General features: G+C 43.3%; 1 protein-coding gene across 7 annotated transcripts in view; it reads right to left on the bottom strand.

Annotated features, from left to right (window-relative positions):
• LOC127419024 (sodium channel protein type 8 subunit alpha-like) overlaps nt 1-17,899 on the bottom strand; it is an 80,660-nt gene that overhangs the window by 9,834 nt on the left and 52,927 nt on the right. For 4 of the 7 annotated variants that reach the window (XM_051660047.1, XM_051660050.1, XM_051660046.1 and 1 more), the window contains 2 exons: nt 15,493-15,666; nt 9,586-9,708 (listed from right to left, as the gene is read on the bottom strand). In XM_051660047.1, coding sequence (XP_051516007.1) covers nt 9,586-9,708; nt 15,493-15,666 — 297 coding nt within the window. The remainder of the gene's footprint in view (nt 1-9,585; nt 9,709-15,492; nt 15,667-17,899) is intronic. The other 3 variants (XM_051660049.1, XM_051660048.1, XM_051660045.1) reach the window with 1 other exon arrangement.

Raw genomic sequence — 17,899 nt, forward strand, 5'->3', positions numbered from 1 at the left:
GCTATGGCGTCAATGACCCAGTGGGCGATCCTCTGCTTGGAGACAGCGCTTCCTTTCCGCTGTCCACCAAAACAGACAAAAAGCTGCTCAGAGACTCTAAAGCTCTGCGTGCGATCCAAATAGGTGCGTAAAGCGTGCATTGGATACAGCAACATCAGGGCTGGGTCTGCCTCCTCCTGGGGCAGCGCTTGCAGGTTCACCACCTGATCCCTAAATGGGGTCGTGGGAACCTTGGGCACATAGCCCGGTCGGGGTCTCAGGATCACATAAGGATAGCCCGGATCGAACTCCAGGCACGTTTCGCTGACAGAGAATGCTTGCAGGTCTCCTACCCTCTTGATGGAAGTGAGCACAGTCAGGAGGGCAGTCTTTAAAGAGAGTGCCTTAAGCTCAGCTGACTTCAGGGGCTCAAAGGGGGCTCCTCGTAGACCCTGAAGAACTACAGAGAGGTTCCATGAGGGAATGAGGCACGGTCTGGAGGGATTCAACCTCCTGGGCCTCTCAGGAACCTGATGATCAGGTCGTGCTTCCCTAAGGACTTACCGTCCACTGTGTCGTGGTGTGCCGCTATAGTGGCTACATACACCTTCAAGGTGGAGGGGGACAGCCGCCCTTCTAACCTCTCCTGCAGGAAGGAAAGCACCAACCCGACTGCGCATCTCTGGGGGTCTTCGCGTCGGGACGAACACCACTTAGTGAACAGACGCCACTTCAAGGCATACAGGCACCTCATAGAGGGGGCCCTAGCCTGAGTGATCGTGTCTACCACCGCAGGATGAGACGGCGGGCGAGTTGCGACATACAACGGGAGCATAAACTGCCTTGTCGGTTGATGTATGCCACCGTTGCCGTGTTGTCTGTCCGAACTAACACATACTTGCCCTGGATCAACGGCCGAAACCTCCGCAGGGCAAGCAGAATTGCCAACAACTCGAGGCAGTTGATGTGCCAACGCAGCCGTGGGCCCGTCCAGGAGCCGGCGGCTGCGTGCCCATTGCATACAGTGCCCCAGTCCGTTTTGGAGGCATCTGTCATAACCACGACGCGCCTGGAGACCTGCTATAGGGGAACGCCTGCCCATAGAAATGTGAGGTCGGTCCAAGGGCTGAAGAGGCGGCGACAGACCAGCGTGATGTTCACGCGATGTGTCCCGCAGCGCAATGCCCATCTCGGGACTCGAGTCTGGAGCCAGTGCTGAAGCAGTCTCATATGCATCAACCCGAGCGAAGTGGCCACCGTTGAGGATGCCATATGCCCCAGGAGCCTCTGAAACAGTTTCAGTGGAACCGCTGTCTTCTGTCTGAACGCCTTCAAACAGGCCAGCACCGACTGTGCGCATTCGTTCGTGAGGCGCAGCGTCATCGAGACTGAGTCCAACTCCAAGCCGAGAAAAGAGATGCGCTGAACCGGGAGGAGCTTGCTCTTTTCCCAGTTGACCCAAAGCCCTAGTCGGCTGAGGTGCGAGAGCACCAGGTCCCTGTGCGCACACAACACATCCCGAGAGTGAGCTAGGATTAGCCAGTCATCGAGATAGTTGAAGATGCAAATGCCCACTTCCCTTAACGGGGCAAGGGCTGCCTCTGCGACCTTCGTGAAGATGCGAGGGGACAAGGACAGGCTGAAAGGGAGGACCTTGTACTGATATGCCCGACCCTCGAATGCAAACCGCAGGAAGGGTCTGTGTCGAGGTAGAATTGAGACATGAAAGTACGCGTCCTTCAGGTCTACCGCCGCGAACCAATCTTGATGCCGGACGCTCGCTAGAATGCGTCTTTGCATCAGCATCTTGAACAGGAGTCTGTGTAAAGCCCGGTTCAGTACTCGCAGGTACAAGATTGGCCGCAACCCACCGCCTTTCTTCGGTACAATGAAGTAAGGGCTGTAAAACCCGTTCTTCATCTCTGCCAGAGGGACAGGCTCTATCGCACCCTTCCGTAGGAGGGTAGCGATTTCCGCACGCAAGGTAGCGGTGTTCTCGTCCTTCACCGAGATGAAGTGGATGCCACTGAACCTGGGCGGATGCCTGGTGAACTGAATCACGTAGCCGAGTCGGACGGTCCGGACCAGCCATCGTGACGGGTTGGAAAGCGCAAGCCACGCGTCCAAGCTCCGGGTGAGGGGGACCAAGGGGTCAATCTCATCGGACGTAGCGGCGGGTGGGGCCTCGCGGCAGGGCGGAGCCTGAGGTGCCACGTCGTGCCGTGGCCGTGCTGAGTTCAGGGACATTGAAGCACTTACCTGGCTCCTTGTGACCACCCCCGGAACAGCCTGGGATGAGGGAGGAAGAGGCTTGTCCTCGTGACCCGTGGAGACCGTCATATCAGGGGCGGATTTGTGCCACAGCTGGGCGTGCAGGGGCGGGGAGAAAACCTGGTGGACGGTGGTCATGATGACAGCTATGTGCACCGGGTATGTGACCCAGGGAACAAGGAAACCACTCTTTTGCAGCGCAGCCACTTGGGCATGCAGTGAAATTAAATGAAAAGGTAACAAAAGATTCTCCTCCCGGCCCTCCACCGGGAGATGGAGTGGTCTGTTTACCAGCTCCAGAGCAGTGGGTTTCCTAGTCCCTGGGTCACCCATCTCAGGGGCGCTTCGAAGCCTTTCTCGGGTTCTTGGCGGCCGGCTGTGAGACGGGTGGTGTCTTCTTCCTGCGGTGTGCTCCATGCCGGGGCCGGGCCGCGGGGGCTTTGCAGTCACCGCAGGAGGACGCCTTTGGCGACGAGCAGATGGGGTGCAGGATCTTGAGCCGCACTTGGATAGCTTCCGTCTGCTGCTTCACCGGCGAGAACTGCTGGGCAACGTCCTCGATGGTGTCGCCGAACAGGCCAACCTGGGAAATGTGGGCGCCAAGGAACCGTCCCTTGTCGGCCTCTCCCATCTCAACCAGGTTGAGCCAAAGGTGGTGCTCCTGGACCACCAAGGTGGACTTTGTCGCCTGGAGGGCGAGGTCGGTCGCCGAGCGCAGTTCCTGCATCAATCCGGGGCAGAACTACCCTCGTACAGTTCCTTTAGCGCCTTGGCTTAGTGGACTTGCAGGAGAGCCATGGCGTGCAGGGAGGAGGCGGCTTGTCCAGCGGCACCATAGGCCTTGGCCATCAGGGACGACGTAAACCTACAGGCCTTGGACGGGAGCTTCGGGCGCCCGCGCCAGGTGGAGGCGTTCTGCGGGCATAGGTGCACCTATGCCCAGGCGCATTATCCACCGGGGGGATCGCCGAATACCCCTTGGCCACCCCACCATCGAGGGTAGTGAGGGTGGGGGAGCTGAAAGATCGGGACCGGGCAGTAAAAGGTGCCTCCCACAACCTTGTCAGCTCCTCGTGCACTTCCGGGAAGAAAGGAACTGGGGCAGGGCATGGCTGTGAGCGGCGCAGAGAGCCCAGGAACCAATCATCGAGCTGCGAGGGTTCAGGGGAGAGTGGAGGGTTCCACTCTAGCCCGACGCTCGTGGCTGCCCGGGATAGCATGTCCGTCATCTCCGCGTCAGCCTGTGACTGGTCGACCGTACCTCCGATGCTGCGCTCGAGAGCTCATCACCTTCGTGGGCGCCGAACAAGAGGTCGAACTCGCCGTGAGACAAGCCGGTGGACTCATCCGGAAGCCCGATCGGGGCTGACGAGTGTGCTGGGGAATGAGAGGTCCGTGGGGGGATACCCAGCGGAGGTGGTCCCATTGAGGTCCCCAAATCGCCCCCAGTGCTAGCCGCGCTTGCCTCATACCCGTAGGTAGAAGGACAGAGGCGGGGAGCCACTGAGGTGGCTTGCTTTCTTACGAAGGCAAGCCACGACCGCAACATTGCCATGGTCATGTTCTCGCAATGAGTACATGACCCATCCATGAACGCTGTTCCGCGTGGGTAGCGCCCAGACACGAAAAACAGCGATCGTGACCGTCAGAAGGCGAGAGATAACGACCGCAACCAGGAATAACACACAAATGGAAAGGCATCTTTAAAAAGACGTTCCGTGTGTGCCGCTCTTTTTTTTTTTCAGAATATACTCTTTTATTTCTGATGAAGCGCCCAGGGGCATTCTCTGCAGTGCACCAGTGCAGAGGGGGAGAAGCTCAGTGAGCATCGACCGTTCAGCTCCGAAGAGAAAATCTGAATGAGTGGTTGCATACCAGCTCCTTTTATACCCGTATGTTCGGGGGAGTGGTATACAAATACCACTCGCCAAATTTCATTGGCCTTTTATCAAAGACCAGAGGTGTTTCAGGCTCCCAAGAGTGACCCCTAGTGTCACTACATACACAACGTCGAGTGAGTGACAGATAGGGAACCCTTAGTAACAATACACTTACAATCCTCATAACTAAGGGTTTAACTTGCATCTTGCAACTGGGCCCAGGGCTCTGAGGAGTCTAACACTGAGAGTGTTCAATTAGCAGACCTTCTTACATTTGGTCATTTTCCAAACAGTATGACAGTTGCCATCATCTTGGATTACAAAAGGACTTAATGCTACGCTTAACCCTAGGTTAATGTCATTTTAAACCCTGGGTAATGAAACCCTGCTCCGCTTTTTTGGTGCAATAAGGATGCAGTCAAGCATCAATGTACTTCTCTCTTTTTACAATTAAAATATCTAAGCATCCTTACAACAAGAAAAAAATTACTCAAGATATTTTAGAATTTGTTATATAGTTGTTTTGTTATCAGAGAAATCTAACAAAATTTTGTGGGGTTTATGCTTAAAACAAGAAAAATATTAAGTTTTTTTTTCCTTACCCTATTGGCAAATACTTTTCTCTTGTTGAAAGCATAAATGTTGCTAAAGTTTGTTAGAATTCTCTAAAAACAAGACATACCAGTAAGAAAAATAATCAGTAAGAATTTTTTTTTTTTTTTTTTTTTTTTTTTGCTGTGAAGTGAGCCAATTTCATTACTAGTACAACTAGTTTCAATAACCAACATCTTGTTTAGCTGAATGGAGTGTGGTAGGCAGTGGCACCAATTTTTTTTACATTACCAACAGCACAGTGTTATTTTTCTTTATTACGCAGCTCTCTGGAATACTCAATTCTGTTTGGTCAATGGTGCCATCAAGCGGTCTGATATTTCTCAGTAACAACCGCACATCCACATATCAGACTGCTCATCTCATATTGCAAATTTGCAAGCCATCTTTCCTGCTTCTCGGATCACTGTGAGAAAATAATTTCAACTCAAATCAATGTTTCATGTGCATTTATTTATTTGGCAAGAAGTCTTGTAATAAGATGCAGAATGATCGGTCAGACGTTCATTAATTACAAAATAAACACCAACAGAATTCTGATGCAAACCAGAGGTGGATTTCAGCTGTTCAGCAATTTATTTCTTCTCACATAATTACACAATTTCAATGCAAATTAATATTTTATGCCCATGTATTTATTTATTTGGTTAGTTTAATAAGCAATTAGTTAGTTTAATTAGTTTAAATACTTTCCATTTAATAAGCGGGATAATGTACAGGTTGTTTACATATAGCAAAGTTTACTTATAAATTTAAGTCCAATCTTCGGGTGGTGAAATTTAGCAAATACATAGAATTTGGTTGACTTGAGCAGCAATCTCTATAATTTACTGGACATTTTTTAGGATGAATAGCTTTAAAAATAAACATTTGTTTTCTTGGATGGCCATCGACTTATACACAGTACATAGGCCTCCAGTTCCTATCACAAATGGCCAATAAATCAATTGAATCTTGAAAATGAGTGTCCTAAATAGTAACACTAGCCATCTATATTCCTCTCTCTGGCTCTTAGTGGTATGTTTCTAAAAATTAATGAAAGTGACATCAACGACTTCCATACAAATATGCCACACAGACTCACACAACAACTTCTACATCCCCAAAGCAAACATTTTGAACCCTCCACCCCCAAACACACTGCCTCCACCCAACTACTTTAACTTGGCCATAGCAAGATTCAGTATCATTTCACATATTACATCAACCCCTCCCACCCTTTGCCTCCACGTCCCTCCCCTCCCCTCCCCCACTGTCCAAGTCAGGACATGGTCCGTCAGTGATTAGCGATGAACAGGGCATGTCAGGAGGAGACGCTCACTAACTGTGTTAGGCAGCCGAGCCGCAGCTCTCAGGCAGGCAGCTGAGCATGCAGATCTCTCACAGACTGAAAAGTGGAGCCATATTCCCCCTCCTTAAACACACCGAGAGGCACAGTGGACAGCAGCATTCTCGCAGCAAGCGCAGGGGACCTTAGTTTGTATGAATCACAATGACCATGTGCTGCCTCACATATAGGGTTAAAGGTGCAGCACAGTTTTAAAATAAATTTGTCATATTATTTGCATTTTCAAAATGTATGCATAGTATTAGAGAAATTGAGAAATGTAAGCAATGCCGATTATGTAATGCTAAGTAATAATAATAGACTAGAAAGGAGTGCTGAAGATAGTTTTTTGTTGATAGACCACCAGGTAAGAGCACTTGTCAGGAGAATCACTGTCCATCTTTCAATAAAGACTACATGTTAAATGTCACATAGACATAAATATCTTTGTGAGGATCAACACAGATATTAAAGTGAGGGAAAATGGCTTTCAAAAGTGCATTATGTGCATTGGCAATTGAACAAGACATGCATGTTACATGACATATTTGTGCAAACTCAAGAACCGTTAAAATCAATAAATAAATGGACAGGAGAGGCAGCTGTGTGGAGAGATTTGTGCCTTTTCAAACTGGCTGATTTAATGCATATTTTGTGGTAAAGATAAATCAGAGATAGAGAATGATTGCACAAGGTAAACCTAATTCTGGTTAATAAAACAAGAATAATTTCCTCTCAGATTGCAAGAATGTGGATGAATAATTGGCTATTATAAATAGAAAACACACATAAAGGCAAATAGCAGATCTATACTGTATATGTTAATGCTGCATCTCTCCACTCTTGTGTCTCCTTATCAAGTAATTTATTCATTTTTAACTTTTTTCCATCTAAATTCAAACAAAACATCATATCAATTAATGAACATTTAAATTATTTACTAGGATAAAAAAAAAAAAAAAAAAAAAAAAAAAAAAAAGATTCTAGGTACTTTGACTTTTCTACAGATTACATAAAATGCATATTTTACACACCCTCATGGTTCCAATTATAGGTACGTTCCATTAAAACAAATCTATGAAAACACCATCTCTATTCACCCAAAAATGACAATGCAAGCAGAGTCTAAGTACAATACTCAAAGACAGAATAATCAAAATCAAACAAAATAATTACAAATACTTTAAAATAATAAAACGTAGTCTTTATAAAATAATATAATTTAGTAAGATACATGCATTCGTATACATAAGTGTAAGGTCAAACATGTGCAACAGCACAGCTCAATCAAGCACAGCTTTAACTGAGTTGTCCTTTATTGAGAAAACTTGTCTGTCATTTTTGGGTCTTCTGACTTTTTTGAAACCAGGCATACGTGAAATTCATAACAGCAGGGTGAGATCACAGAATCACTTTACTCTCTTTCATTTAAGTTTCACTCTGTTTGAAAGATAAACTAAAACAAGTCTCTCAGTGCCTAGTATCACAAGACTGTCTCACATATTTCCTAAGCTTCTGTGTCGATTAGATGTAAAACACTGACTGGCGACTACTATGCTGTAAATGTCTAGCCTAATCAAATCTCCATATCTAAAAGGACATATCACTGACTCCACACACAAATTTCTCCCTCTCACATCCAAATTCATTTGTGTATGAGGTTCTCTTTTTCAGTTCCATGTGTAGATCCTCGACAAGCAAAGAGGAGTGAGGTGAGCTCCAGCAGGTTGGCTCCTCAGCGCTGCTCTGGGCTGGGCAGCGCAGGGCCAAATGGGCTGAAGTGAACAGTGTGAAATGAAGGGAGGGAGGGAAGGGCGCTGCACAGTGCTGAATATGGGAGGGGGTGAGGAGGGGTAAAGAGGGAGGAGAAGCTCAGGGCAACCAGTCCACAGGTAAGAGAAGAGAGACTGAAAGTGACAACAACCAGGTGCAACCGTTCACAACCATCAAAGCAGGATAGGTAGCTTTGCCTTGGTATGAATTTATTAACAAGATGACTAAAGAGGCTGATGATTATAAATGACCACAACTGCAATTGCTTGCTAACAACATTCAGCACAGTGCCGGGGATTATTCTTTCTGGCGACCTACTCTTGCTCTTCAGCTGAATGAACGAGAAAACAGTACATTCCAAAAACTCGGTCCAATTTACCCGTTGCTACGCCCCACCTTAAAAACATTACTAACAAATTTTGCATTTCGCACTATTATCAGACAATTTTGCTATTTTCTAATGAAAGTCTATGGAATTCCTGTGTGGAGTCAAGTGCATCAGTTCAAGTGCATGCTGTCATTATAGCTAAAGGGGGACATAAAAATAGTTGTAATGAAAAAATTAGTGATCACTGGATAGTTTGGATAGTTTTATACAGAATTTTACCTAAATTTAGTAAAGCGTTGTTGCTTGTGGCAAAAGGTTACTTGTGGCCCAGAGAGTATACACATGGTATTTTTTGCATTTTCCAAATCTTTAAACATATGTCGAGAAGTGCACTGATTAAACTACAGTACGTGTCAGCACCTTACTCCCAAATAATCACATTTAACAGCTAATTGACATCAATATAGACACCTACATTTGCTCCCAGGTAAATTAACAGTTAATAATTTAACACTCATTAATTTACATTTTGATTCAGGTCATAATAGGGTGCTAGAGGTAAGAGTTCAAAGTAGCATAGTGAGTAGGGTAAGTGTTCAGGGGCAGGGTAATATCATTTAATTAATTTGTATAACTTTCACATTTTTCACTGTTCACAGAAATCTCCAATCCAGTCCAATGGGAAGCTTTGTAAAGCTTGTCTGAGCGAGCAACAGTTGCCAAGGAGGGCGGAGCTTAGCAATGGGTCAATTATTTCAAATGTGCTCTGTGTGTTTAAGTATCTAGTATGTTGCGGTAGAAGTTGGGTCTTCAGTGGTAAAGTGTTCTGTGCTGCTGGTTGTTCTCTGAGAGATGGGGTCAGTGGAAGAGGAGAAATGGAGGGAAGGGGGCTCTCCATCAAAAGCAGAAGTTGAGAGTCAGGCCAAATGAACAGCCAATTGCAGATCAAATGCCATGTGAAATGAGAAGGGATTTGAATGGTGTTGCGTTTTGTTTTGGAAATAGTTTTTCATGCTACTTTTCTCCAGGTTCAATTTGTAATAATATTATTTGTAATGAGGCAGCTTTGATACATTCGTCTTTCTGTGAGACAATAAGTTAACTAGTAGTCAATCATACACCCGATTTCAGTTAATTCAGGGAACACCTGCATTTCAAAGAGATGCTTTTCACATTCTGTTTTACCAATAATCTTAGCTGCATCATGACTGAATCATTAGCACATGTGGTACAAAAGATGTGTGCATGAAAAGGGTGAATCCTTTTCATTGGTGGCTATCTTTAAAAAAAAAAATCCCCCGGTATGGTTTTGGTGGTCCTTGCCGGTCTTTTTTTTCTTTTTCTCGATCAGTTCTAGCATGCTGTAACTGCTGAATGGGCATGCAGAAGATCAGCTCTATAGCTTTGTATCTTACCCTCATCCCTTCAAAACGTGACAATGCTCTGAGGGGTCTCAGGGCCCTTAGTGTCCTGAGTGATTTAATGGGCCCTAGATCGGAGTAGCCAAGCGCATTAGCTATAAGGCTGACTATAGACACCTACACAGAAAGAGAGAAGCAAAAAAGGATCCATACTGTTAGATGGAAGGAAAGCTCTTGAGGGAAGAGTTGGCCTCTAGAGCTGCAGAAACGGTGGTTTACACATACACAACAGTTTGGGTGGGTATATACATATATAACACTGCATTTATATATGTATATATTCCCAAGAAGGAGAGAGAGAAAGACTCAAGTTTAGTATTGGTTATAGGTACAGTTAGGGGCTTAGAAGCAGAGGATAAACCCAGGATTTTGCTCTGTGTTAGTTTTGGGAGGTTGTCAACGCTTGCGAGCTTCCTTAAACCTGTGGAGAAACTTGTGATTGAAAGAGAGAAACAGAAAGAGGCATAAGATTCAAACAGTGGACAGAGAAGCGCAACACATGGCAGATTTAGGGCCGAAAACATTAGGGGACCTTGGGGACATGGGGGTTGGGTAGGAGGGCCAGAGAAGACAGAGGTGACCCCCTGCAGATGCACAAAAAAAAGAACCTTACCCTTGCCCTTCTAACACTGTTTCTCCTTGTTGCTCTTGGCTGAGGCATTAAATCCCATATAATTTAAGACAAACTAATGGAACCTGTGTGAAAGAATACAGGTAAACATGTACATATATGCCAAATTGCAATTCACATTGATTTTACAGTTTAGAGTGTATCATACTGCAACAGTAACATGACAGTGGAGGGGGAGATTAGGGGATCGCAGAGAGTAATAGACACTGGACAGCACTGAAAGGACAAAATCACTCTATGGGAACTCAAGCTCTTGTCAGTCTCAAGATGCCATCCAAAACATGATGGAAAGCTAGTGTAAATACAGAGTATTTAATAAGTGCACAAAGGTCATTTAGGTCAAGTTAGTCAGTGTCAAAATAACTTTATTTGATTAGATTTGCTTTATTAGAACTTTATTGATTATACAGTACTGTAAGTGTCAAATGTGTCGATTGAAAGGAACGTGGGTGCAAACAGAATCACGTCAAAGGGAAAATGTCAACTGATAGGCAGTGGCACTGAGAGACAGGGCTTGAGTCCCCTTGTGAAGGTATACAAACAGACCTGCACACCTCCAACCAGCCACTGACGAAAACTTGGTAAAAACACACCAAAAGTCCACAACACCAAAAGCTAACCAACTCACAGGGGGGATTCTATTAAAGGTGAAAGCTTTATTTTGAACAGCACTGTAGTCAGGAAAGACTATGAGTTCATGTTCCTTCACTGAAGAAAGCATGCTTATTGACATTAGCATTTCAGAAACCACAAGCCAATATCTATTGTCTTCAATAAGTATGACCTACAAGGGCACCAGCACATCACAACAATTTCTGCTGTGATGTGTGCTTTTAAATTCTATTGGAAAAGGTACTTAGCACATTTAGCTGTGACATCAATTATTAATTAGACTACATTTGTGTTTCACATATTAACATTTAAAATAAAAGATTGCATAGCCATTTGTTTCCTCTTAAAACAGATTTCTGACACATTCTCTTGAGTTTTATAATACTGGGCCTGGCTGAGGACTACACACTGCACTCTCACAAATGAGTAATTTTCAGAGGATTATTGTATAATAAAGCTTTCTCCTTCATCTACAGATCATGTGATCTCTGAGGGTAATTGTCACCTTTAGCCTCAGTCGGAACCCACAAGCGCCCCTTTATGGAGGGCCCCGGGGCCCTCTGAGCAGCTGAGATGGCCCCTCAGTGTAAGCTTTCTTCATCTGTCAGCACTCTTGCTCTGCAAGGCAAGATCGATGAGATGTGTGGCTGTGACCAAATGAAGACATGAAAATAATAAATAAATAAATAAATAAATAAAAAACTGAAACTGAATAGATTCAAAACATAATCAAATATGGCTGATGTTTGTCATTCTTACTATTCAGAATTGTTATTAAGTGCAATACCGTGAATTTTTCCCAAATTAAATGGATGGTTGTTTAATGTCACAAAATTATAACAAAATAAGGATTGTTTTTGAATGGACCATAACTTACACACTCCCTCAACACTCAAACTCCAAAATAAATCTTCTTAATCGTCTTCATTTCTTAATCACTATTTTTGTATTGTTTTATAGTTGAAATATCTAAACATCCATATCAATTTATTTGATAAGTAAAACTGTGTAAGACAATAAGACTTGCTTTCAGAAACTATCATGAATTCAATTTATTTTTCTTATCCGACTGGTAATTTTTTTTTTTTTTTTTAATATTTTTTCTTGCTTAAGCATAATCCTCACTAAATGCTGTTTGATTTAGTCTTAAAACAAGGAAAAAGCAATTTTCCAATTTCAAGATATACTCTCTGAAAACAAGTAATTCTCTCTTAAAGGTGCAGTCTGTATTTTTTTTCCTCATTTAATTTTTTTTTAAACATATGTATAAAATCATGAGCACTCACATGAGATGAAGACTCCAGTCATATCAGTGACCTTATAAAAGTTTTATTCAACATGAAGAGGGTCTCCTCATGGGGGCTGCCATGTTAGGATGACATGACCGCTTAATCTAATTAAACGCCCTGTCATTAGACTCTTTACAAATGGATTCAATTAATGACAGGGCGTTTAATGAGATTAAGCGGTCATGTCATCCTTTGTTTAATGTTGTTAAACAAATGCCAACCGAAAATCATGTGTATGTGTTTTTGTGTTTGGTGCTCATGCACCGGTACGTCAGTACAGTATTAACAGTAAAGAGTCTAATGACATGACCGCTTAATCTCATTAAACGCCCTGTCATTAGACTCTTTACAAATGGATTCAATTAATAATGGCTGACTGTGTATACAAGTGAATTTCTATAATGGCACTGGTAACTGCAAACTAATATGTTTAAATGATGCTGAATCCAAACCCCTAGGTGTCAGTGTAAGTACAAACGACATAAACACAAAAAATACTGAGTGCACCTTTAAGCAATTTTGCTTCAAGTAAATTTATCTGGTTTTAAGGATGTTTAGCTAAAAAAAATACAAAATACAAAATAAAAGAAAAACTGATTAAGAAAATCTATTTTTTGCAGCAATTAAAAAGTAATACATAATAAAAACTAGAAATATAATGAGTCAAGAGAATAGTAATAAACTGTATGGGTGATGGAACAGATATGTAGTGGGAGACAGACTGGGAATAATGGCACATATACAGTATAGAAATACACAAACATACACATGCTGGATATGATGCTAGCCTCTTGTGAAAGCCCTTCTCAGTATCATACCCATAAACGCAAAGCAAAGAACAGTGGAGGAACAAAGTATAGACTAAATCAACAACATCAAACCAAAACCAATGACAGCAGATGTCAAGAGGACAACTCACCATCTGCTGCATGTCCTCAACATCAACACATCTCAGCACTACCTCAAGGAAGGGAAGAGCAGGTATGAGTGGGGAAAGGGAGGACTGAACCTTTGATCCATCTTGGGATATGTAGTTCTTCTCAACTACCACGAGTGTTAGTTTAACAACCTGGGAGAAGTCACACAGGACTACAGCTCCCGTCAGCCTTGATTATGACTGAGGTGGGCAAAAGGTGAGTATTGACTGTAACTCAAAGCTATTTTAGTTGTTTTTTGTTTTTTTTTTAGCTGCAGGATGACTCCAGTTTGACCATCAAGTGGTCATTGATAAGTTTAAGTTGTAACATAGCTCAGAATTAATCAAATGTGTTGATATTAGGCTGTGATTTTTTATCTGGTAAATAAAAATCTTTATATGAATAGTTTATTATAATCTATTCTTAAAAAATAAATATGCATAGCATTTTTTCTTTAAAAACATCCTAAGGAACAGAAAAAAAATCTCCAAATTGAAGAGTCACCCTTATACAGTACAGTGCTAACAACCAGAATTCCAGAATAAAGATTTAAAGGTTATTTTCTTTGTTTTTTAGAGCTTAAGGACAAATCGCAGACTGATACAATTTTTTGATAAATGCTAAGGACATCATGTATGGTGAAAGGACTTCAAAACTCAAGACTGGGCAGCTCAGAAAACAATTGTGTGTACGAGTTCTGCTAAATGCTGGTTAGTTCAGGAACAAGGTCAGAACACACATCCAAACAATTTGCTTATTGACAGGATCACTGCAACTGTAACATGTCCTCCACATATCATGAGAGAAGGACATTCACATGACGATCCTCCGAAGCCCTTAGTTTGGAGTCCAAGTGCGAGCATTTGAGCTATTCATTTAAAGTGATAAAACACTTAAGAACAGTAGATTCATAACTTAAATCTGCAATATAATCAGTAATTTGTTGTACAAAATAAACTGTGTGGTGATAAAAATTTGGGCTTATGGAACGACTAATTGCGTTCCATGACAACTTATAATAGACTCTGAAACGCATGTTACACTTGGTGAGCCTCCCACACTAAGCACAGAAGATGAAACCAATCAGAGGGCACAACTATCTTATAGTTCACACAGCATTAGACGTCATACAAATATATGTACACGTATTAGAAAAATTGTTAATTTAGGACAAAGAAGTGCTTGAATATCATATCAATAATCCTTGTTATTGATAAGACTGATTCTGGCTAGTCATTTCCATTCCAACACTTATGCCATTCAGCGTGGACTTCTGTACAAAATAATTATTTATTGCATACAAAAGGAGTACGGCATAAAAGGTAAATGATTTATTATATACTGGTGAGTTTTATAGCCAGTATATAATTCTTCAAAGTGGATATGCAAGCAACTCGGGTTCACACAGAAATATAGAATTTTTGCATGGCTATGCATGGGTGATAGACTTTAAAGAGATGATGTAATCTTAAGAAATAACATGATTTAGACACAAAGAATATATTACATAAGCATAAGTTGTATTTAAGGTAAGCACATTGTTTTTCACCCTTGTACACCACAACACAGCATCACTCTTCATTTGAAAGATCACATTTGACTGTTCTCTGCCCAACTCATTCACATCTTGTTATAAAAAGGGAACCATCCTGTTTTGGGCCTTGACTGTCATGTAATACTGTACATCTGCATGGAAACAGAACGGTGGGCATATATTTGTCTTCTCATCTTTCCTGCTACACCACTTTCCTTTTAAACTGACAGCTCAAAGAAACTGTATGCTGCTTTCCAGCTATTTTTAAGCCATCTCTTTAAACTTACCTCGCTGTGACTGGCAAACAGTATTGTAAAGTTTATGAACACCCAGTTAACAATGTCTTTGTTGTCTGAAATGCCACAGACTTTATTTATCAGTAAAAATAGTGCCAAGTCTAGGAAAATTCTACTGCTTTCATGTGCTAATTTGCTTGAATCACGCTTTTCATTAAGTCTTAAAAACTTTGAACAATTTTACAGTCTGTTTGCAAACTCATTGACAGAAACAAGTACAACAACCATACCAGTCATCAATCAGAATTTTAAATCCTTAATTTCTGCTCTATTTCTATTTCTACCAGCCACTATCACTTGGCTTCTATTTATGTTAAGTTATGCTGTTCGGCCCCACCCTCAGTGAAATCTCATTGGTGTAAAATCTGGCTTCACAAAGCTGTAAATCAAACATTAAATATGCTCTGTGTGGCTATGATTTTGTCACTTAGTGCAGCATTTTGACAGAAAAAAAGTGCATTACACCTTGTTAGGTCAATATGTAAGGCAAAGAGTAGTTGTAATCCATTTCAACGGGCCAGATTTTGCTTTTGGCAGGATGGACCCCATCAACAAGGCATGTATGTGCATGGCATGTATTAAACTGACAATAAACAAAGCATGATTGAAGAAGCAGACTTACGTCAACAATGAAGAAGTCCAGCCAGCACCAAGCATTGGTAAAGTACTTGACAAAACCATAGGCCACCCACTTTAACAACATCTCCAGTATGAAGATGTAGGTGAACACCTTGTCAGCATACTCCAGGATGATACGGATAGTCTTCCTCTGTTCAATGTACACATCCTCAAAGGCCTGAAGCAGACAGCATATGGTTGCATTAACACCGCCGGTACTTTCAGTGCTGCTGCCAATGAGAAGTAGTTCTAAACTGATTTAATTTCATCTGAAAGTCTACTGTAGGTCCAACTAATAACTATGAAAAAGGGTATATATATACAGTTGAAGTCAGAAGTTTACATACACCTTAGCCAAATACATTTAAACTCAGTTTTTCATAATTCTTGACATTTATTCGTAGAAACCATTCCCTGTTTTAGGTCAGTTAGGATCACTACTTTATTTTAAGAATGTGAAATGTCAGAATAATAGTAGAGAGAATTATTTATTTCAGCCTTTATTTCTTTCACCACATTCCCAGTGGGTCAGAAGTTTACATACACTTTGTTAGTATTTGGTAGCATTGCCTTTAAATTGTTTAAATTGGGGCAAATGTTTTGGGTAACCAAAAGCTTCTCACAATAAGTTGCTGGAATTTTGGCCCATTCCTTCAGACAGAACTGGTGTAACTGAGTCAGGTTTGTAGGCCTCCACGCTCACACACACTTTTTCAGTTCTGCCCACAAATTTTCTATCAGATTGAGCTCAGGGCTTTGTGATGGCCATTCCAAAACCTTGACTTTGTTGTCCTTAAGCCATTTTGCCACAACTTTGGAGGTATGCTTGGGATCATTGTCCATTTGGAAGACCCATTTGTGACAAGCTTTAACTTCCTGGCTGATGTCTTGAGATGTTGCTTCAATATATCCACATAATTTTCCTTCCTCATGATGCCATCTATTTTGTGAAGTGCATCAGTCCCTCATGCAGCAAAGCACCCCCACAACATGACGCTGCTAACCCCTAGCTTCACGGTTCGGATGGTGTTCTTTGGCTTGCAAGCCTCACCCTTTTTCCTCCAAACATAACGATGGTCAATTTTTGTTTCATCAGACCAGAGCACATTTCTCCAAAGAGTAAGATCTTTGTCCCCATGTGCACTTGCAAACTGTAGTCTGGCTTTTTTTATGGCGGTTTTGGAGCAGTGGCTCCCTCCTTGCTGAGCAGCCTTTCAGGTTATGTCAATATAGGACTCATTTTACTGTGGATATAGATACTTGTCTACCTGTTTCCTCCAGCATCTTCACAAGGTCCTTTGCAGTTGTTCTGGGATTGATTTGCATTTTTCGCACCAAACTATGTTCATCTCTAGGAGACAGAATGTGTCTCCTTCCTGAGCGGTATGATGGCTGCGTGGTCCCATGGTGTTCCCTATCTGTCACTCACTCGACGTTGGTGTCGATGTAGTGACACTAGGGGTCACTCTTGGGAGCCCGAGACACCTCTGGTCTTTGATAAAAGGCCAATGAAAATTGGCGAGTGGTATTTGCATGCCACTCCCCCGAACATACGGGTATAAAAGGAGCTGGTATGCAACCACTCATTCAGATTTTCTCTTCGGAGCCGAACGGTCATGCTCATTGAGCTGAATACTACTGTTCATTCACCTGCTGGATCTGACGGCGCATTTCAGCGGCTTCTCCCTCCTCTGCACTGGTGCACTGCAGAGAATGCCCCTGGGCGCTTCGGCAGAAAAACTAGAGAGTATATTTTCTGAAAGAGCATTTTTCCCCTCTAAAAGAGTATATATTTCTCTAAAAGAGCGCACACACGGAACGTCTTTTTAAAGACGCGTCTTTTTAAAGATGCTTTTCCGATTGTGTGTTATTCCTGGTTGTGCTTGTTATCTCTCGCCTTCTAACGGTCACGATCACTGTCTTTCGTGTCTGGGCACTGCTCACGCGGAGACAGCGTTCGTGGATGGTCACATTCTCATTGCAAGAATGTGTCCATGGCAACGTTGCGGTCGCGGCTCGCCTTCGTAAGGAAGCGAGCCACCCCAGAGGCTCCCGCCTCGGTCCTTTTACCCACGGGTTTGAGGCCAGCACGGCTAGCACTGGGGGCGATTTGGGGACCCCAATGGGACCGCCTCCGCCGGGTATCCCCCCGCGGAACTCCCATTCCCCAGCACGCTCGTCTGCCCCGATCGGGCTTCCGGGTGAGTCCGCCGGCTCGTCTCACGGCGAGTTCAACCTCTTATTCGGAGCCCGCGAAAGTGATGAGCTCTCGAGCGCGGCATCGGAGAGCGGGCTCGTCCAGTCGGAAGCCTCGGCTGGGCTCCTCCCTTCGGGGTCAATCGCCCAGTCACAGGCTGACGCGGAGATGACGACATGCTTTCCTGGACAGCCGCGAGCGTCGGTTAGAGTGG

The sequence above is a fragment of the Myxocyprinus asiaticus genome, chromosome 28 (assembly GCF_019703515.2).
Source record: "Myxocyprinus asiaticus isolate MX2 ecotype Aquarium Trade chromosome 28, UBuf_Myxa_2, whole genome shotgun sequence".
In the NCBI taxonomy this organism is placed as follows: domain Eukaryota; kingdom Metazoa; phylum Chordata; class Actinopteri; order Cypriniformes; family Catostomidae; genus Myxocyprinus; species Myxocyprinus asiaticus.